Genomic DNA, 23,599 nt, shown 5'->3' on the forward strand with positions numbered 1-23,599 from the left:
CTACGAGTTTTTGATGTATTACCTGGGCCTTGTGCGCGTGTACGTCTGATATCGACTTAAATGTACATCGACATCTAGCTATGCCACTGTATATACTCGTCTCTTATTATGCAAGGGGGAAAATCGATACAGCCATTTGATGAACTGAATAGCGCTACCCGTGCTTTCCATTAAGCGACCTCGAAACTGAGTGGTCGTTACTAGAGATCAACGCAAATTAAGAGAAACTCGTCATTTTTCGTTAGATCTGGAAAGAATTATTTTGCAGCAACTTTGTATGTCACGTCACTACACACACCCAATCTGCATTTTTCATTAACATGTAGCTGATGAGTAAAAGTTGCAGCCTAAATCAACGGGCCTAAAAATGTATGTCTTTTGGGGGTCTTGGTTTAATGCGTCATTGAGATGGTACTCATTAGGAGGCAGAATTAAGCGATGTGTTTCAGTTTGAGCTCAAAATACGAGATATAATTTTCATATTATGTTATTTTGTTGCCCGTGCATATCGGCGGCACCGCGAGTTGTACGAAAAAGAGACCCTGGCGTCTGTTGCTATGGGAACACGTCAAGCGGACTCGCCGTTTCCTCTCGATCTCCACTATTTTTCCGTGCGCGCACGCACCGACGGTGCTGGCGTACATAGCACGTAACGTACAGCGTCAAGTGTGCGTTCTGTATGTGCTATATGTATGGCCTTTATCACCACAATGCAATGAATGAATCAATACATGCATGCAAAACGTACACAAGTTGTATGCGGAATGCGATGCATGCTAACGAAAATACGGCGATCGATTCAAGATTAACGACCAAAAACTGCTCCGTAATTCCGGCAAGTACTTTGCAAGTGTCATGTTATTTCCTGTAATCAAATAGGCGGCACGAAGATGTAAACTAAGGTGAGTTAACGCATTGCAGACGCGACGGTTAGCGTTAGGTACAACAAATGCAATAATTTTCTAACGTCAAGAGTCGAGTCGCCGGCCGGCTAGCGGCTGTATACACACTACATAGTGTCAATAACTGTCATTGTCGGTGATAACAACTCTAGCCGGCCCACTCTAACGTTGCTAGCTGTTAGATCTAGCTATGTAGTCTTTAATAGTATTCATCTCATAGACTGTGACTGTTGCTGTCACTGTTGAGTGTTGCCTGTTGGCAATCTGTGTGTCTGTTCCTGTCTACTAGCGACTGGTTGCTGTCTAATTTTACCCAAAGTCCCAATATTAAATGTTTTGTTTTAGTCCGATAGCCATTCTGTCAGAGTCTAGACCATGTCTATCCCGGAATAGTCTCTAGAACACTCTAGATATATCTTTTATGCCTAACGGTGTTTCTAACGTTAACTATTGTTACATGTAACAGGTTAGTTAGACCTAACTAGTTAACGTTAGAGTGTCTATATAACTAGCCCAGCCCGACCAGACACTCTCAACTCATGAACGCAAGTCATTCTATTTCTAACCCCATTAGTTAATCAATGGCACAATGCCTATATACGAACCGTTATAAAATAAAATCAGTTTTGTATCAAGTCCAATCGAGGTTGATTTCATCTGTTTTGTTTTAGATCTAACTGGTTAACACTATAAAAGAGCAGAGCCGGCGCCCAGAGGTTCGGTTCTACCGGATCTCTCGCATTTCACAATGACTTACGACGGTTTCTTGTGTAACTTATTTGACAGGGGTTTAGGCCCTAACAAGTTAGTAGGGTGACCTCGTCCTCATCACAGTTTATATTTTGTGCATATTTGAATCACATTTCGTCACTGAATTGTCTGAAATTCTTTGTGTGAAATGCTGAAAATTCCAATGGAATCACAAGTTCACTGATCTATTTTATATCGAAAAATTGCAGCTATCGTCACCAAATGCGAACGATGTGGAATAGTTGTGCGCTAATAAGGAAGGGGCCTGCAACTCGTCACCCATGAGGTTTCCATTAGACAAAGCACGTAGGCCTAAACTAGATCTAAAAGACGTGTGAGGGTGACCGTGATGCCCATAGACATACACGTATTGTGTAAAACATGTGTGCGGGTGACTGTGATGATACTTATGATACATATTCCTCATATAATTTTCAGATTTTCACGAAAAACTTCGGTTTTCACCACAATTTGCTTAGCTGTGGTAGCCCTGTCAAGTTTTTTCAAGCCTACTAGTACTAGACAACTAGTACTGAACACAGCCCTGGGCATAAATTTTTGTTTACCATGCTTGTAACAATTTTAAGCGGAGTGATGGTATTTGGGCCCCTGACGAAGTGCACGCAACTCGCTATACTTTTTAGTAGTTGTAGATATTGTCTATTCTAAACTAATTAACATCCAATTAGTAATTGTTTAAATCAGTAATGTCCACGAAGTCATTATGTTGGACCCTTCAACAGTACCAAGCTCTAATCCCAGAGCCTTACCCCTACACTCCAGAGGTCTCACTAATGAGAGAGACAAACCCCACCTAAAGTACCTTGCGCAGAGCAGAGTTTGTGTTGTTTTGACTGTTGACAGTGACTAAGAATCGTTAGATCTACCATCATCTACATTGTAGATTCTTGTGCATACAGCTGATGAAGATACAGTACGTTGTATGGGGAAAAATTATGCGTTCTAGTTATTGGTTATGTTACTGTAATTAAATACACTGTAACGTTTATAGGACTAGGATCTTATTATTGTACTTCATTACCGACCCATGTAATTGTCCAGGAGTATGTTTTTGTTTCCAAGAATTTATCTGTTCCGTACCACAGCACAGCAGAGTGAACTACACTGTATAAAGGTTGGAGGAGATAGAGGTATTGTCCTCTAGTCTCTGTATACCATGGTACTTGTGACACACTTCAATTATACTCTAATTACATGCATCAACATTCAAATACATACATGTACAATGTACCAGCAATTGCTAGACTAGAGATTGCATTGCAAATAATGTTTTCCTGCTAACACTATCAACAGTGTAACACATCATTTGCCTCAATGTTTTGATATAACATCATGACATTGTGCTTGTTCTGCCTGTTCTTACATTCAGCGTCAAGTGATTGGAATTTATATGACAGAGTAGATGACTACGAGCTGCAGCACAATGTCCTGTTTCAACTTCAAGCGGCGTCACAAGCTTTGAGGAGCCATACCTTGCCAAAGTCAAAGGTCAAACATGGGATCAAATGGGAGACCCTCTTCAATTCTCGATTCCCCTGGAAGGATAGGTATGTTTACATTCAATGTAATGTACAATCTTAACCAGAGTTATCCGTGAGGACTGGAAAAGGTGGTGTTGTTTCTTCTTCTCCTTTAATTAGCGGGTAATCAAATTGTCCAATGCCCCAATAGACTTGCTTGCACTGGACGGTGACATCTGTCCTTATCCGATAATTAGTTGTTGCTATAATTTCAGCACAGTTTGTACTTCTGCAGCTCTCACTATTGCAAGATTGTCTGTATGTTATTGATGTGTTTGTTTAAATTGTTCTTTGATATTTGATTATTGTGCTCTTGCATCGAAATGTCTTTCACGTACTATATGTATTGCTACCTGAAATAACATAAGATTTAAAACAGAGGACTAACAGTGACCGATAAGATATATACAAGACAGTTTGATTTGTCCATTCGAAATTGATAGCATGTTGACAATCAGTGTATGCATGCATATTCTTGCACCAAATATTCAAAGACTTACATTACATAAAATAAAAAAAAAAATGAGAGGAGGTCACAGGTTCATGAGTATGTGTAGCATTTGCCACAGTGTTTGTCATTTATTGTGTTCCATCAGAGAAAGTATTATAAATACATTGTAGCTGTTCAAAATGTTAAAGCCTATCAGAGAAATGGCAATCCTGAACCAAGATTTTCTGTTGCAGTGCTTTACTTTGCTGTTTTGCATCGTAAACAATGATTCCCAGTCTTGTCTTGGCCTACAAGATGGTGTGCTTATAGCTTGTGTTTAACAACAGAAAGATACAGGTACTAGAATCATGCTCCAGTTGTGTGCTTTAAGAGGAGACCAAAATGTAATGATCAGTCCCTTTTTAAATCAGAGTAGGTCATATCAATCAGATCAGATTAATCAGATCAAAGCAGTTTGCTCTGTGCTTTTGACATCTCACATCACTTTGGAAGAAAGATAGAAAGCTAAAATACGAGACTTAATGCCTTCGATGGGACTAGAAGAGATACAGCAGAGCTATTGCCCATCTCAGTGTAATGATGGCAGTGCCCTATCTCACACAGGTGTGCCTACCCCTTCAAGTACCAGGAAGGCGATGTTCAGTGGGTACAGTGAAGAGACACGCCCCACCACAAATGCACGTAAGAAGCGCAGGAAAAAACCCATCAGTCTCAATGTGACTGCCACCAAATATGAAATCGGTAAGTGACCTGTTTCTCTATCCTTTAAGATAAAAAGGTGTTATAAAATGTAAGTGCTGGCATGGCATCTTGTAGGTTGCTAGTATACAAATGATGCAGAGGATAGAGTGCGTTAGTGTAGGCGTATAGTGCACTCGAGGGTATTTACAATTGTGAAACATGCACGAGGCGAAGCCGAGTGCATGTTGCACTACATTGTAAATACCCGAGAGTGAGCTACGCCTCCACTAACGCCACGAAATAATCCTGTGCATCATTTGTTTTATAAAATGGGTCGAAAATTCGAAAACTAACAGCATTTTTCAGCGTTTTCACGTACCTTTGTGGGTCAAGACGTCCGAAGATGTTCGTCCCAAACATTTACGCACGTCGCACTCGGAAATCCCGCACATACAGTATAAGTATGATGGGGGGTTGGGTTTCCGCGGACACTTAAGTTCCCGCATGAAAACTTACTTATTTTACATAGAATATGCACCCTTTACCTTAAAGACTTGATATAGACTCCTCATATAGGCCTACTAGACAACATACTCTGAAAACGGCGTGAGAATTAAACTGCTAAATCGTTGGATTTGCCCTTCAAAGTGACTCCATGTACGCGTCCGATCCCACAACGCTTGGCCTACTGTACTGTACAAAGTGTACGTAAGTAGAATACTAGTATACGTACGCCACACATGTTATGCACAAGGGAAGGCCGGCCGGCCGGCCGGCAGCTCGAACTAGAAGTTGTTTACAGGATTGACAGCGCGTATGCATGCAATTCAAAGGAGCCGCCGCGCGCACAGACAATCGGCAATAGGATTTAACACGCAGTGCAATGGGACTAGAATAAAGGAAGCACACGTCACTCATTTCAGCGCTCCCTATTGGCTACATTCTTGAACCCATTTTATAAATTTTTTTATACCATCAATGTTGCAATTGTTATCACATCTGCAATTTTTGGATCAACTATGTCGTCCTTTTATACATACAGTCTGGTGAATATTTGTAACTTGTGGTTACCTCAAAATTTTGTTGTTGTTCTTGTGGAGAAAAAAAAATGACTGTTGGAATGTGCCATCATTGGCCAAAAAAAAGAAAGAAAAAAAAAAGAACCATCGTGAGAAGACGCTCTCTGAGAAGATTACCTATATTTCAATGTCAGTCATCAGAATACAGTGTGTAATTACCATGCAAATCTCAAGTAAGTAGTTCAAATTCTCCCTTGAAATCAAAGAATAAACTTGTTTGAACAAGGTAGAATGACAATGTCCATCAATACTTTCTCCTCACACAGTGAGGACAGTCGCCCTGCAGTACGGAACACTGACCATCAAGGATGATGACCCAAACTGGTAAGTCTGACCATTGGCAAGCTGACCAAATATTCATCCCATGTCATTTCATTCACCCGAAGTGAATTCATATGATGATAGAGATGTGTTTGTAAGAGAGTGGCCATGAAACAAATCTGGACACATTACCGTAAATGTCGAAAGTTAAGTGGTGAAGAAATTATGCACCCCATTAAAACTAGCATGAGAATTACAACCTGAGATAAGTTTGGATAGATATCAATAAACTGCATCTGAAGATATGCTGTCATTTACAAAATCATAAACAGTGGACCCAATTGATGTTTTCCTTGTGAAAACTTACATATCATCGCTTGGGCGAAAAGACCTCGTATCTACATGTGCAAAATGTCAAATGTTGAGGAGAGCAAAAAAAAAAAAAATCATGGCAGCCATAGCACTGTATCCAATGGGATAGACATTTTTTGGACATGCCGTGGTGGCTTCATTTTTGGGTTAAGACATCTAGGATTTAGACAGGACATCACTTAACCCTAACTTACCTGGGCTATTTAGCAAGCTTGAATTCCTGGGGGGGGGGGGGGGCATTATAACCCCCCCTTCAGATCTCGGCCGTTGATCGCGCGATCGCCGCAAAATTTTGCATGAACATAAAGCCGGATGTAATCTACAAGACTGTTAAGTTAAATTTTCAAAAAAATTGCATTTTCTATTTTAAATTAATTAATTATGCAAATATATGCAAAAAACCTCATTTTCGTCTGTAATTGGCTTATAAAAGCTTATGGAATGCTGATTTTTGGTGTAAATATTTCTAGTGACATTCTGAACATTTGTGCGTAAAAAAAATATGCAGCATCAAAATTAATTTCTTATGTTTTTTATCGTTTTATCATTTTTTTAATGTATTTCTCTGTTTTTTCGAACTTTTGTTTTTGTTGTTTTTTCAGCAGAATTTGTCAAACACATCTTTAAAAGCATGATCATACTAAAATAGATTTATTTCAGCCATTAAAATTAAAAATATGGATCTTTATATGAATTAATTGAAAAAACATAATTTGTATTGACTTTGTACACAAAATCAGTTTTTTGAGCAATTTTGGGGTTGACGAAAATTTTTTGAAGGGGCGTGGCTTCGGAACGGTATGCCCGGGCGCGACAAATTTGGTCTCAAAAGTTGCGCAAGACTTGAAAGTAAAAAGTCAGCGAGCGGCGCGGTCAAAAAATTTTGCGCAGCAGAATGGTCGCGGAATTCGTCGAGGAGGGGGGGGCCATAATGGCCCCCCCCCCCAGGTAAGTTAGGGTTAAACGATTATCTGACCATTAATTTAAAAAAAAAGTCATTTTCACCAAAATTGTAGATACAAGGTCTTGTCATCCCAGCGATGATATGCTTATTTGTTTTGCATTGAGACTCATTTGTTGAATAAATGTGGAATGCGTATCTTTCTTTCCTTTTACTCAGTTTCATGTTTTGGAATGACACAGCCATCCCCCCTGACAGAATTGCAGAATTGAAACCCTATCAGGTGAGTTTTAATCTCCAACAGTTGTACAACAAAATGAGACAATTTCGTAATAGATTATATTTCTCTGCAATATGCACAACCTTCAAAACATTTTGATAGACGGCTGCAGTAAGATAGACAACTGCAGCAAACCTTACTTGGGTTTTGAGTACAACACACTTTGCAGAGGCATCCTAGTCCAAATTGAGTAATCAAATTGTTAGTTTTGACTCATAAATAGCATGACATCTGTTTGTCAAAGATAGTTTGAAAGTTGGAAAGAAGCAAGGGCCTTTGCAAAGTTTTCAATGCTTGTAAGGATGTTGTTGTTTTTGGAAGATCACATTTTGGAGTTCAGCAAACCATGTGGTATGGAATGAATGTAGACAAGTGAAGACAAACCCAAATAAAGATGTTTATGTTGTTATTCATTCCAGTTGAAGTCACAACTTTGTTTTTGCTGTTTACCTGATACAATTTCATGATGATTATCAATATATAGAATCATTCTCCCAGACCAAATGTCTACATAGTCCATGTTACAATTTTGCAGCTGTTATAATAAAAAATAACAAAATGCTGTAAGAGTCATTGATTTCATGGAAGCTAGTTTTCAGTTTCAAGTTGTTTTCTTTAGATGACCTTGTGATAATTTGCTAAAAGCAATGCTAGATGATGGCTTCCATTGCTGTCTTAGTTAGCCCTAGATGGACAGCAAGGGATCTCTTTTGACTTCACAGTAAGATAAACATGAAAGTGTATTGCATGAGGGAGATTTGATAGGGTAGATATCTGTGATGTCACTAACTTCATGTTGTTTTGCACTTGATTACTATGAAAGTGTTTGTTTTTTAATACAGTGTATGACGCATCGTTGCAATGACTGGATTTCATATGATGCTGTTGTTGAGTCATATTTTGAAGTTCTACTCTTTTGTTGTTTGCATCTTGATTGTAGCGAATCAACCATTTCCCAGGAATGGGCGAGATATGCCGAAAAGATTGCTTGGCAAGGAACATGTTGAAGTGAGTAAAATTACGTCCAGGGCAACAGAAGTTTAAAAAAATAAATGTTGCATGAACTTGGCAAAGTAGATCCATTGTAAACATACATGTATGGCATTGTAACTCTCATGGATTCTGAGAGCTCTGTGTGATGTTAGGATGAAGTAAGAAAAACTTGAATATGCATTTGTGTTAAATGCCCATTCCACAATTTGTGTGGAAGTATCATTTTTGCATCTACTGCCCTTTTTGTTCTGATTCATTCTGGTTTATGATTTGGTTTCAATGGTGCAGTCAATATATTCTATTTGTCCATGAATGATAATGAATGCAATTGAATCAGCATTTCTCATTCCAAGGATATACATGTATGCATACTTATGAAAGGATTGCATGAATGCCAATTCAACCTGCACTATTTTTCCTCAATTGACATAATTATGTATCACCCGTTGCATTCAGTCTGTAACAATCCTGAACATGACCTGGTTTTGTTTGGCATTAGATGCTGTCTACACCATTACATCAATGCTTCTACACCTCGAGTCTCTATATCCTTCCAGCACTGCTCGTGGTTGATGTATGTATTGGTATGGTGTGTGGTATATGTTTTATTGTTCATTGTCCTGCACAGAATGTACAAGAGGCACCCAGATGACTTCAGCTTCGTGCCCAAGACCTGGATCTTTCCAGCCGAATATTCCTCTTTCCAGAACCATGTCCACGACCTGAAGAGGAAAAAGAGGTCCAGGACCTACATTGTCAAGCCGGCGAATGGATCCATGGGTCAGGGGTATGTTGTTGAAAAATGAAACTAACATCATGGTGTACCAGTGATAGTTACCCTCTATGGCACACACACAAACTTTTCATATTCTCTCTCTAGACAATGTAGGAAGCTATCAAAAGTGGCATAACTTTAAACAAGTATCAGCTCTGGGCAGCATTTCATAAAACTTATCAGCCACTGACAAGTGTTTTAAGCTACTGAAATCCTTGCATCTGATTGGCCGAGAGCAAATTTGTTGGTGAAGGTCGCTCACAAAACACTTGGTGAAATGCCCCCCAAGGTTAGCTGTGTGACTGTTTCCATCTGTGATGTGTAGAATGCCAGGGCATACTGGTCAATCAAATGTGACTACTAAAACTCGAGCAACTCATGCATGTCCCCATTGCCTTGCTGAGATTATCCTGTCTCACAGTTTCACAGTCCACAGCCTATGGGAGGCCACGTTAGACTTAGCCTCAATATTGTTCACATCTGTCTGTGTCACCCTCTCTGTTTCCAGGATTATGCTGTTCAGGAACGGCGAGAAGATACCCCCTCAGGATCACATGATCGTCCAGGAATACATGGATAAACCCTTCTTGCTGGAGGGCTTCAAGTTTGACCTTCGAGTCTACGTTCTGGTCACCTCGTGTGATCCACTGAGGATCTTCCTCTACCCGGACGGACTGGTACGAATGGGCACAGAGCAATACGTGGCCCCAACGGACAGCAATATCGTGAGTCATTCCTGAGTTGTCGTACACTTTTGAATAGAGCTGAGTTTAACAAAACTTTCTTTTGAACAACAATATAACTTAACAGATATAACTACATAAAACTAGACATAAATGTACTACTAGTCACAGACCACTACACACACAATTATGTGAAATATTTTTGTAGCTTTGTTGGTGAACCACTTTGGTCTCTGCCTATAAATTTTAACTCTTTATGTGCCATAGTGCAGACCCCCTGTGTGCCACATTGTTCTGAGACCACAACGCATATGTGCTTTTGGAAAACTTTCTGTCTTGTAAAGCCATGTAACTTTTTTATGGAAGCGCTCAAACTAGAAATGCAGTCAGCAAATTGTAGACAAATATGTTAGCTGTGCTGCGATGTAATGTGACAAAGCTATAGATATGACGCTTTCAATGAACTGTGGCGTATTGCAATATATCAATCAGTTTGTGGGTGATTGTGCATTTGAGCAAAATATGAAAAGTTGGCAAGTGGTTGACTGAGTCAGGCGTGTGGATGTGACACACAAAGGGTTAAATAAAGCCAAGTGCAGCAGTTTCAGAGACAGAGAGACACACAAATGAGAGATATAACCTGTACGTCTTTGTGAGGCTACCATTTATACACAGCAGGTGTGTCAAGGTTTACATTGCAAATCAGCAACTGGAGACCTTGTATGTATTGAAAATACTTTCTACTTGATCCTTTGGCTCCAAAACTTACACGCTCAAATAAAAGTTAATATCAGAAACAATGCTATAAATGTCAATTTTATTGCAGATTCGGGATTTCTGTGAGGTAGGACACTGGTTGACATGCTCTTTCCAATCCCATGTGCATCCACCAAATGCAATAGTGCAGTGATAGCTAATGGTGAAAGGCATTAGGGGACAGCTTCTTTGAAAAATACATGTAAATTGCATTAATTTCATTATTTCATTCTATGTCTGCAGGACCAGCTCTTTATGCATCTCACCAACTACTCCATCAACAAGAAGAATGCTAATTTCCAGCGCAGTGCTGATGTGAGTACGGGCAGTAAGCGTTCCATCTCCTACCTCACAGACTACCTGAGGCGGAAGGACTACGATGTTGCTGCAATGTGGAAAAATATAGCTGTAAGTCAAACTCTTGTCTTATTATGGCATCCTTGTGAAATTTATAATGATAATTGCAATGATGATGTGATTTATTTAGAGTGGCCTCATTTGCCTGTCTGTAGGTTCCCCCATACATTACCTTATAGCTGACTGACATGCCATTGAAATACCTGATTGACTCTTTGTTTTTTGTTTTTCTTTCAAGGTTTTCTTTTTTTTTCTTCTTCTACTCTGTAATGATGCTCTTTTGGAAGGATCATTTCATTAAAGCGAACTAAGGAAAGGATGAGCATCCCTATTGTGGTTATCAACTTGACTCAAGTTTCAGTTGATAAATAAAGTGATACATGTTTAAGTATTGTTTACCATTGGGAGCAGTAATTTAAAAGATTTTAGATTTATCACATTTGATGCATATGTGTAGGTCAGTTGTATCACAAAACATCCTAGCATATGAAAATATTGCGATAATTCTTAAGATATAAGGAGATATCACTATTTTTCTCAATAAACCATAACTGTAGACTGTTTATTCTAGAAAAAAAAAATTATCATAACTATTGTTCACATTATGTATATTTAACAATACTTAACATTGGTTATTTTGATTAACATTTTCACAGTGGTTGTTTCTATCCCTAACTCACATATTAGAGCTATTTTGAAGCACTAAAGCTGGGTTTTTGTTTCACCTGCAAGTGGTACATAATGTCTTTAACCATTGAACCTTTCTTGTCTTTCAACACACAACAGGACGTGCTGGTGAAGACTATCATCGTCGCGGAGCCGCACGTGCTCCACGCCTACCGCAACTGCCGACCGGGAGTCAACGCAGGTCACGACAGCGTGTGCTTTGAGGTCCTCGGCTTTGATGTGCTGCTTGACAGGAAGTTGAAGCCATGGGTTCTTGAAGTAAGTCACAGGCTCTGTTGTGTTTAGTTTGCTCCATGTGAAAAGGAAGCTGGGAATTTAGATTTGAACGGATGGTGGGGGATTCAGAGGAAGAGATGATATGCTCCTGTCTCGTATTGTTTAACATTAAAGCTGCTGCATAAAACCAAAAATAAGGTGTAAGCTATGTATGACGCAAGATTATTTTACACTGAAAGAGTTGTATCTTTGTAAGAAAGTATTTTGAGGAAGAAAATGCAGTATTTTATTCCTAGCTCCTTTTGTTGTGTATATCATGATGTTCTTAAGACCATTTTCACATAGTCTAATTGGAAGAATTGTGCATGTGTGTGGTGTATTAAATGAGAAAGTTTGTGTTAGCTTTTTGTTTTTGTTTGCTGCATCTATAGATAAAGTGGACATGTTGTTATGTAGCATCCTGCGCTGGGACTTGAAGTGGAATTATATTCACTCTTGTTTCATGTCCCTTTCACCCCTCAGATACTCTTATCCAGCATTTGCATGAAATAATTGAGGACTAATTTGCCCCAGGAGCTTAGATACAAAATGTATATGCAGGATTCTAGATATTCATTTGCCATTCATAATATGCTAAGTTAGACAATGACTGATGATGAAACAGCATTTATATAGCGCCATTTATATGTAGAAACATTCAAAGGTGCCCAGCTCCCACAAAGTGTCACACATCATTCACAAAGTTGCTGGAAAAGATGTCTTCAGTTCAGATTTGAAGGTATTGAGGCTGTGGAACAGACTATGGAACAACTCTGACGATGAAGAATTGATAAACTGAGTTACATCTCGTCTTGCTTCCCCACCCCCCCCCCCCCCCCCCCCCCCACGGTAGGTCAACCGTGCACCAAGCTTTGGCACTGATGAGAAGATTGACCTGGACATCAAGGGAGGCCTCCTGAACGACTCATTCCGACTGGTCAACATGAGGGCCTCGGACAAGAGGCGTGGCATGGCCGCACAGAAGGCGGAGTCTCAGAAGAGGTTACTGCGCCCCACCAAGAGACTGTCCACTGAACAGAGCGTGAGTTCCTCTCCGTGTGGTCTGTGTCTTTATCCCTTTATGTCCTTTGAATGCCAGTTGGTGTAGGAAGCCCCATAGCATTGTGTACACTGTCCAAAGTCCCTGGCACAAAAAGGGTTAAGTCGGTTGCCAAACTTGTCATTGCCGTAGAGTAAACCATGGTGTAGGGTTGTAATGAAGTACTAGTTACCTCCGCCAAGGGAGGAGGTTATGTTTTCATTACCGTTTGTTTGCTTGTTTGTTTGTTAGTTACTGTAGTTAGTTAGTTAGTTAGTTTGTCCGTGTGCAAAATAACTCAAAAAGTAGTCAATTGATTGGGATGAAACTTGCAGGAAAGGTTGAGAATGACACAAGTAATAAACAATTAATTTTTGGTAGTGATCCGACAATTTTGGAGGAATTTATGAAGGATTTTTTATATTTTGACAGGTAGGGTCAATGGACTTGGGAGTTCAGGCTGCGCGTATTTGAGGTTTGCATGCGCACACTAAAGTGCGTGCTCTAGTTTCTGCTAGGGCGAGGCGCGCCGTGCAGCTGAGGGTTTATGACGTAACAAAGGCTTCTATATTGGGAAATCGGGCAACTTTCAGCACACAATGCTATAAGTACGTATAGGTAGAAATCACTGATATCTCTACAGAAGAACAAGATCAGTGGTGGAAATGAGCTGCATGCTCGGCGGAGGTCTGCGCTCTCAGAGTGCTTCTCTAGTTTGGTTCTTTGACAAAGACTGCTTTCCTCTTGACTTAAGTCAGCTACAGTATTACTTGTCATCTATGTATGATGGAAGGAAAATATGATAACTGTGATAAAGAGGAAAAAAACAACATAAAGTCTGTGCTTTCCAATTGACCATCAAATATCTAACAAGTAAACTGTGATGCCCTATTCTGATCAGTGTCTAAATGTTGAACCAAATTTTCAAGTACCATCCTCTAGTGCTTTAGGCAATCTTTGAGAATTGAGGCCACAGGTCATTTTTGTTTTTAGCTTTTTAAAACGAGAGCACAAAGACTTGAAACTCAGTATAGGATTCAGCTAGGTGAGGTTCCCTTGTCTGCTGTGTGGTATTGTAAATGCAGACATTTTTGCGCAACTTTTAGCTGGCGTGAGTTCTAACACCTATGAAAATATCTTCATAATTTTCTCTGCACATTTTGAATGTTTTGACAATTGCGCACTGTTATTAAAAAACCCACGAATATGTTTCTTTAGCCGCTCATTGCGAAATATCAATCGCGCAGTTGTACAATGTATTAATGTTTAGAGTAAGCCACAACTGAGTCCTCAAGTTTACTCACACACCAAATATGTGAGGATGTAATCGAAAGGATCTGTTGTTATGTGTGTCATGTTATGTTTTGAGGAACGTAAAATAAAACCAGCATTAAACAATTATATTTCTCAGCTTCAGGCCAGCATCAGATCATTTTATATAACGCCTGAAGAGATCCTTGTCATTTGATTGGTTGTTTGACATTGATCATTCGGCCCATTTCACTATGACGTCATCATCCGTGCAATTGTGGCTCCATTTACCGTGCAGTTTTGGATCCATACGATTTGCTCCATTGCACGCTCGCTGAGAGTCTGACACACTACGTATTTAAAACGCTTGCATTTGCAGTGTGTGTATGCGACAGTGCACTAGCATAAAGCGCTCAGTGAGCACTCTCGCCATCTCAGATTCTCTCTTGTTTCTAAATTACTAAAACATCAAATGACAAGGATCTATTTTAGGCGTTATATAAAACAAATAATAAATGTTTTTCATTCGTGCAATGGACAGAATATTTCATTCGGTGAAAGATGAAATTTTTGATCCATTCAACTCGGCTGCGCCTCGTTGAACGGATCATTTCATCTTTCACCTCATGAAATATTCTGTCCATTGCACTCATAAACATTCATTATTTGTATACTAATTATCTCGCATAGAACCTGGTGCTTGTGATGGGATGATTTCTTTTAAAACTAATTTGACTACTGTAGCTAGTCCCACAAATTATACCAATCATCAGCTTTCAGATATCATGCACTTCCATTTGTCAATAGAGGGCACCATTTACAAATGTCCTCAAAGTCTCACATGTGTAAATCAAATAGAGCTGCCTGAGTCCCATCATTTTTGTCATACCAAAAATACTCAACTATACTTGTGGAAAAAATTCTGAAAAATTATCGATACAAGCCTGTTAAAAACTAATTAAGTTTGATTGATAAAGGTGAATCCCTGTACAAAATACATTCCATTTGGAGGGTAGATATGCTTTCTTCTAAGTGATTACAGCAGGTTTACATTTGTCTTTGCGTACATACAGGAGACACATTAATTTTTTGACTGATAAAATTGTAGTTTTTCTCAAGTGTTCTCTGCATTGGGTTTGACCGGGTAAACTGCCCTAACAAATTTTAGGACTGGAGTTAGATAGTTGGTCTACTTAGATATTAAAGATTAAAGACACTGTACTTATGTGTATTTCATAAAAAAAAAAAAAAATTGACCTAAAACATGTCTATTGAGAATTATTGACAGGTGTAAGCCCTCAGATGATATGTGTATGCTTTATTTTCATTGATATGTCAATACAGGAAACAGAGAGGCGGAGGCTAGATGTGGAGCAGCGAAAGATTGAGATTCGGGCGAAGCTGGCCCAAGTGCGGCGAGAGAACGCCCGCGAGGACTACGAGAACCGCAACATGGGGCGTTTCCGGCGGATCTACCCGCCCCAGGACCGATTCTTGAAGGAGAAGTATGACCAGCTGATTGCAGACGCCTTTGAGGTCTTCCTATCGGGGCGTGCTGCCACCCTGCAGAGGGATGCCTGCCATCTCATGTCTGGCCAAGTTCAGGTAAACTATGATCAAGTGTATTCAGTAAATAATGAATGAGTATCAGATGCATTATTTTCTGACCATTGTGATGGTCGAAGTCAAAGTATATTGTCCGAAATATTTCCAAAATTACATGAGGATCATAGTGATGCAAAAAATACTGATGATATGACATTTGACAAAAGGTACCAGGAAGAAGCATAAATGCTAATCAGACCTGATAACTGTCAGAGCTTACACTGTTTCACAGTAAGTGAACAGTGATGATGAGATATAATTTGTGTAAATTACACCTACATATCTCAGGAATATAAAAGATCACATTTGACTGCTTTAACAAATTTAGATTCTTACAATAAGAATTACTTGAAGTGTGTATGGTCAGCATGGATAACAGTGATAGTAACCTAGGCAATAATGATGATGATAATGACAGGGTGTACTGATGATGATGGTGGTAATGATGATTGTGATAATGTTGAAGTAAACAGCAATGCTGAGGGTGATGATGACTAAAGCATGTCTTCTCATTTTTGCTATTAAACAAGATGTGTGGAATTGAAAGGAAATTACAATTTTAGAAAGAAGTATGATAACTTGATACACTGTTGCTCTCTCCATACAAGGAAACACTGGAGAAATTATTTCAAATGTTTTGATTTTCATGCAAATCACCCCCCCCCCCCCCCCTTTCATGCACCTACAGGAAGATGAGCTTCTGGACATGTTACACCAATGTGACATCACAGACTCAAGTCCAACTGGAAGTAGCAAGGGCTTCAGAGGACCCAAGGTATGGAACTAAGTCTGGTGTCGTATTCAAGAATTTCGTTAACGTCATTTATGGCTGTCATAATCGCACATGATTACCAATAATCACAAAATCAGTAAATTCTTGCCCAAGATTAGAAATGATAAATGCCGTAGAAACCAAATTAACGAAATACATTTTGATGTAGCAAGAGGTAGAGAGATTGATCATTGACTCTCTTATCTTTACAGCCATTGTCATCCATGCCAACCGTTGTTAGCCATGAGCAGGCTGAAGACGACGATGATGAGGATGATGATGAGGATCACGATGAGGAAGAGGAATACGGAGAGTATTCTCCCCCCGGGACTCCGCCCTCTGTGCAAAACGGCGTTGAGACCAGAGCGAGGGATTCTGTGTCCCTAGACGGTCGACCACCCATCATGCCACATGCCCCGCCCCCAGGAACAAGGCCACCCTCGGCGAGATCACGCCCCGCCTCCCGCACGTCGATGACGTCGTTGTCGCAGAGGCCGCATTCTGCCCAGCGCCCGAGATCCGCCAGACCCCTCTCTGCTTCCAACAGCGGCAGGAACACAGCCTCATCACAGAGATCGAGGTCTCTGACGAGACCCAAATCGTCCACCAATAGAATCCCTTCTTCAGGGCTTAGTGGCTCAATGGTAAGATTTCAGTCACAGATTTCTCTACTTTATGTAGCCTTTCGCATGTGCCCAACCACCCCTTTTCCAAATCATGGAGCCTGTGAGGCATTTATTGTTGTCTCAGAGAATCTCTATGAAAGATTTTAAAAGTCATAGGTCATGTAAAATGTAGGTAACTTTACTCAGAAATTTTGCATTTGGTGGTTGTGTAATTCTTATTTTCTACTACATGAAAAGTTGCTCATGATTACAAAGTGAAAATATCATCTGCAGCTCAAACGTCAAACCTTCAACACTTATGTTTGCACTTCATAACACTTCTGTATTCAAAAGGTTTTAACAAAACTGGAATCATCATTAAAAGGTCTAGTTCCAAAATACATAAATGACTTCCCACATGCTGGCCAAACAATGCACTCAATGACCTTAGATGTTCTTCAAGTTACCAATAGATGGGATGATCCTGTGAAATACAGGACATCCGGTTCATCTGGGCTGGACTCTGTGTCTGCGAGCTGAGCGTTCTTAATGTCTTTAAGCTCTACATATTGTAAATATGCTAAAGCTGGGCAGTGCTTACTCCATTCTTTTGCTTTTTTATTTGTTGTAGGATGAGAATATGCTGTCAGCTGCATTCCAGCAGAAGCAGGAGGACCACACCAAAAAGATGCTGCTATCACTCACAGACATGCGCATCAAGTTTCCCGGAAAGACAGATGAGGAAGCAGCGGTAATCCTCAGCCAGGTCAGTGAACTCTTTTCTAATGAGATGAGTTGCGTTCACAAAGAGTATATCAGTGCTGATTTCAATTCATCCACATAGTGTGATAGCGACATGTAACTAAATCTGCTTGACTGGACATACTGGTGAAAATCACAAAAGAGGACAGCTTCATGGCTTGTCCGAGTCACTTCTGTCTCTGACTGGCTGGCGAGCATTTAGCTGTGATGGATGAGTGGGCAATGTTACTTCCAGTCATAGCTAAAAAGTGACTCTGACAAGTCAGTAAACTTCACTCTGAGATTTTTACTAGTAAGTCCAGTTGAACAGATTGGATTCCATGTTGTTATTCACAAGGATCTACGAGTAAAAAAATAAAAGTTATGTAAAATCTACAAGGAAATTCTAGGTATGAAGCCTAATTACACAAAAAAAAAAATTGTGTCACATGGGCGAGGGAAATTGAGCAAGATATTCATTTAACTAAGTAGAAAGAAAATCAAAGGGATGGAATGGTAGAGGCTTCATCAGAATCAGAAATGAAGTAAACAAGTTTTGGAGTTTCACATGTTTTCACTTCATTTTCATGTTTGCAGTATAACCTGGTCCCCGTTTCATAAAACTTGTTATCAGTGACAACTGCCACATTTCTATGACAAATTTGCTCTAAGTCTATCAGATGCAAGGATTTCTGTAGCTTATAATAACAACTACCACAACTTGTAACTGATAGCAAGCTTTATGAAACGGAGCCCAGATCTGCTGAGTAGCTTTGAGGATGATATTATCAATTCACAAGTCTCCCCTGAATTCGTGCAGGAAAGCATGGTAAAATCTGTTTTTGATGAGATAATTCCCAACTGTTATTTCATTTCATTTCATTTCGTTAATACACCCTATATGTGACCCTGCACCACAAAACCAACAAAAAGGTGCCAGACATGGATTTTTAGTTAAGGGCAGATTCTGAAAGAGCACACTCTAAGCTTTAAAATGATGTATAACTCAATTCAAATGGCCACCCCTAACCTACCTAAATACTGGAAAGAAAGCACACATTCTTGAAAAGTGTGAACTGAGAAAAGAGGCTCTGAAGTACACGGTCTATTCAAGCGCTTAATCTTTACCAAGCCGTGCTAGCTGTGCCATGAAAGGGACAAAACACAGAATGTAAACCACCAGAACAATAACAATGAAGAGATTATCAGATTAAGCTGAAATTGAGCACATTCTATTGACACATTCTGCCCATGATTAATGCTAACTTTCAAAGCAGTAGCGTCATCCTTTCTGAAGTTATCAGACTTGAAAGTGAAGAGTGTGCAAAGGATTTCAAGAGATGAAAAGTGGCCTCTAAGACATACCTGATCATTCTACTCTTACCCCAAAAAGGGTTGTAGAAAAACTGCTAAAAACTCACTTTCCCATTCACGTTTAGATCCCAAACTGAAGAATAATGTAAAAGAAGGATAGCTCTTTCAGAAAATATGAAAAACTCAAGATTGACTTGGTTGAACCATTTCACCTTTTCTGAGTCATTTCGTAAAATCAAGGGGTGCGACTTTTTGTTTGTTTTGTGATGCACGGTCACATTATATCCTTTACTCCCACAACTAGTCAGTGGTTGGATATAGTGGCACAAGAAATGTTACTGATTTCATGTCAAAAAGTGATATTTAATGAAGATTTATGTGTAGGTCACTGGGAGGATTATGAGGATTTTGACATCATCAACTCCCTATATTTGGCTAATTTGTGATTGCAACTTTGATGACTGTTGTGTGAAAACATGTGAGACTATGAAATGCTATGACTTTCTCATACTTGGTCATTTCTCGTGATGAAACCCGATCCATTTAGTTTCATTGTGTTTGACTTTAAAGCCGACTGGAGGATGATGTGGTATTGCACAACTGAGCCAAATGTTTAAATGCTGTTTATCCTCAGGCTATTTTTAGCTTTCCGTTGTTCCTTGATATTTTTCTACATTGTCATCTTTTTGGTGCACAGATCCACGAAAGCTGGAAGTACCACAAACCACGGATAGCCTCTTACTGGCTGGTCAAACTGGATTCCATCAAGCGGCGCAAGGTCATCGACATCGTGCGCTCCAACGTCAAGGCGCTGATCCAGCGCGTCTGGCGCTGCGCAGATGCGGAGAACGTCCGACTCTACCGCATCGTGACCAAGGTCTTTAACCGGCTCCTGTGGAGCCACGGGCAGGGCCTTTGGAACTGTTTTTCTACCTCTGGGTGAGTTGTGGGTGTACAATTGTATGATGGTTACCAAGTGGAGTAAAGTCTTTCCTACCAAATTCACATGAAATCTGAGGTTTGGCCCACAAACTTTTCCACAACCACAACCACAACCCAAGGCTGATACTCCTTTTATAAACAGGACCTGGTCCACTTCACTTTAGAAATTTGAAAACACATTATAAATATTAGCTTGGTTGAACTAGCCAGAACTAGCTGAATTGCGCAAGACTTCCTTTTCGTTCAGAATAACTCACACTGGTCTCTACAAAATGTGAGATTCCATTCTTTAGACCTAGTTTCTCTTCCTCTCTGTTCTTCATTGTTTGTCCTGTGTCAACTAGCATGAGTTCATTGTACTTTATTACTTGGCCAGAGAAAGGGAATCGTGACAGATACCTGGTAATCATAATGATTACACAGATGATTTTCAAGAACACAACCATGGGATTTTTGTAACATAACATATCTGCTTTAAACTGCGTGCTGTAATTTTACATGCACGGTCAAAGTTTACAATGCCTTTTCTGGGTGCTCATGTGTGCACCATTGTTGAACCAGTTCTGGTTGAACATGCTGTTATTCTTTGCTTCCTGTGTATCATTCATGTTTAGTTTCACTCATTGCATTGTATATTCTGTTGACAAAAATGAAAACATAGTAACTGTTTGAATTGAATTGAAGAGAATTTGCAACATTCCTGCAGCCAAGGAATAAAAAAAAACCAATGAGTTCACTGTAGTGGATTATGATTTCATTCTATGGCTGCATTTTTTAATCTCTTTATGTACCCCGACACTTTGCTTCACTTGCCAATTGTTTACGTCAGTATTCAGTAAAGCCTTTCAAGTTTTTGACCTACAAACCTGTTGTAATTGTAGATTAGCAAGCCCACTGAGATGTAACAATATGCCTCAGTCCAATAGCAGGCCATGGTGACACAATAGAGAATAGGAGGATTAGGTAATCTCTGTTCATTGACAATTAGTTTCCAGACATCTGTGCCATGTGGCAAATGGAGCGCTCTAGTGAACATGCCAATCAGCGAACAAAATGATAATGATAGTAATTATAGGGGGTATTTTTGTTTGCCCTTTACCACTCAGGCAGTAAGGATTAAAGCAATGTACAATAACAAATGGTTAACGGAGGATGCAAGCACAATACATGATGTGGATTATACAGAAAGATTTCTCGTCATAACATTGGCTTGATTCATTGATTCTTTTCAAAGAAAAAAAAGGTATATCTTGAGTGATTTGTATGCTCTGTGATGTATAGATTGGAGAACATGTTTCACTTTTCAGTTTCAGTTTGATTGTACTTCTGCATTTTCTGTGAAAATCATGCATTGATTAAAGATACATGTGTGTGACAAATATCTACATAGTATATGTTCACAGTATAATAATCAAGGAAATATTTAAAGTATTCGACCACACATACAATGATATCATTGAAGTCAACAATGCACTTATTTCCAGTTTTGGAGAGAATAGAAATGAATAAAAAATATAGGAGTCTTTAGAATTTTGTCTTAATGTTCATGGAGACAAAAATAGAATTACGCAAGAAGACTTTGTGACTTTTGCATAGACGTGTACATTGTACATGCAGTCCAAACAGATCAACTTGGAGTCATGCCAACTTCCTCAATTCCTCAATTCCTACCCTCACCACACACTAAAAAACAAAACCCCAAAAAAACCATTAAAGAAAAAATGATGTCTCGATAAGAAGAACTCAAGAGGAAGTAGAGATTTGTCATGACAGAAACTAACAGGAGTTATAAGGAAATGTGCTGAAGCTAACACCCCCTTTTATTGCTACACAAGGAAACCATATGTAATAACATGCAACATTGGTGTGGCTTTTTTTAAACAGAAATATAATATGTATCCAGCATGAGGTTTATGTTATGAAAGCTCATGTCATGATCCCTGATCTACATACAATGTTCTTTTTTTCTTCTCTCTCTCTCTCTGTTCAGCTAAAAAAAAAAAAGAAAAAGAGAAAACACTTTCTGTAGTTGGTGAAAGAACAAAGTTAGCAAGTTCAGAAATGACAAGTATTGCCATTACCGGTAAATGGCATTTGATATGTGGTTTTAAAAAAGAATAAACTAGTGACTTTGCGGCATGGAAAGACTAAGGAAAAACATGTGATGTAGAATAAAGCAGCTGTTTAACAAATAGGAAATAGAAATGTTAAAGAAATGGAAGAGAGAGATTGGAAGAAAGTAAAAGAAAGTAGAAGCAGTAGATAGATAGATAGATAGATAGACAGATAAACAAAGAGAAAGAAAGAGAAAGAAAGAGAGGTGAATGTTCATGATATTCTCCCTAATTTCAAAATGTTACATCTTTGATATGCCAAATTCACCTAAACCAAAAATGGGAAAACAAAAATCACTATCTTGCAGGCACACATTTGAAGTATATGTTTAGTTCAGTTGTACCACAAAACACTCTACCATACAAAAATTTTGCAATAAAGCCACCAATACAAACATATAATTAGATGTCACTAATTTTCTCAAATCGTCACGATGGCGGTTTATTCTAGAAACAGTTTTTAATGAAATTGTTGTTCATAGTTTGTTTACTTAACAACACATAACGTGGATTATACTGATTAACATTTTCATGTTGGTTCTTTTTATCCCTAACTCACATTTTAGAACTATTTTGAAGCACTAAAGCTGTGGGTTTTTTTTTTCATCTGCAAATGCTAACAAGAGGCTGTAAGATTGAAGTTTGAAAAAATATTCAAGCCCTGTTGCAAGTTTTGTTGGCTGCTGGAGTAAAGTAATACTATCTTTTCTGCCACGCGGCACCTTTACGTATTTGGTCATATGAAATCTTTAGATGCTTTAGGTTCATTTATCATTGATTGTTTTGTTGTTGTCTTTTAAAACCTGCAGGTCATCATGGGAAACCATCTTCAGCAAGAGCACGGATGCGGTGACCGAGATGGAGCTGGAATGTTGTCGGAGAGTCGTCAAGCTCTGTCAGGACTGCCTGCTCATCGTCTACCAGTTTGCTGCCGAGACCAAGAGTAGCCAGCAGGGAGGTCCGCCGTCGTCAGCTGCGGGAGAGGGCCGGACCCCCCACCAAAGGTAGGCAGTCCCATTCAATCAGACTGGTTTTGTTTTTTCAGGAGAAAAAACAGAGACATATGAACTCCTCTCCAATCTGTGAAGTGTTTCACTGGTAGATATCACTGCTCATTTGATAGGACATTGTTCATGTGTTAGTGCTTGTATTTATAAGAGCTTTTGAGACATTTTGGAATCACATGAGGACTGCTTGAGTCATATCGAGGAATGTTTTCACTATACTAAACTTGTCAGATACACCTCTAATCTCAACGTCCGAGACTAAAAAGAGAACAATAAGATTTCATGCGTGCAATAAAAGATGCAAGAGGGAAGAGTTCAGAATTCTATTCAAATTGTCCATGACCATTCTACCTTCAAGGTCTGGTTCATCGTGGGGCCCACCGACGAAGATTGGAACGTGGAACACATCCAGCCCCACTGCCATGGTCCCCATCAGTCAGCGAATGTCCAGACTCTACCCAAGCAACTCACTGGAGAAACTTTAG

At 39.4% G+C, this 23,599-nt stretch overlaps 1 protein-coding gene across 1 annotated transcript; it reads left to right on the forward strand.

Moving 5' to 3' along the window:
* The first annotated feature begins 862 nt into the window (after positions 1–862).
* Positions 863–23,599, forward strand: LOC139716846 (tubulin polyglutamylase TTLL7-like). Its single transcript, XM_071628379.1, has 18 exons — positions 863–902; positions 3,043–3,220; positions 4,248–4,385; positions 5,671–5,728; positions 7,158–7,221; positions 8,159–8,226; positions 8,840–8,998; positions 9,495–9,711; positions 10,669–10,833; positions 11,569–11,727; positions 12,578–12,766; positions 15,359–15,619; positions 16,308–16,394; positions 16,604–17,035; positions 17,634–17,762; positions 19,749–19,990; positions 22,917–23,111; positions 23,473–23,599. Exons 2-18 carry the CDS (start codon positions 3,169–3,171, stop codon positions 23,597–23,599), a joined length of 2,742 nt encoding a protein of 913 aa, XP_071484480.1. The 5' UTR covers positions 863–902; positions 3,043–3,168.

This window comes from Diadema antillarum, unplaced genomic scaffold (genome assembly GCF_040938485.1).
Source record: "Diadema antillarum isolate AM-2024a unplaced genomic scaffold, OU_Dant_1.0 scf00000070, whole genome shotgun sequence".
Lineage (NCBI taxonomy): Eukaryota > Metazoa > Echinodermata > Echinoidea > Diadematoida > Diadematidae > Diadema > Diadema antillarum.

Coding starts and splice junctions, on each gene's coding strand:
- LOC139716846 (XM_071628379.1), top strand. CDS start 3,169: ATGGGATCAAATGGGAGACCCTCTTCAATTCTCGATTCCCCTGGAAGG. Junction 7,222..8,158: donor CAGAATTGAAACCCTATCAG/GTGAGTTTTAAT, acceptor TCTTGATTGTAG/CGAATCAACCATTTCCCAGG. Junction 11,728..12,577: donor TGAAGCCATGGGTTCTTGAA/GTAAGTCACAGG, acceptor CCCCCACGGTAG/GTCAACCGTGCACCAAGCTT.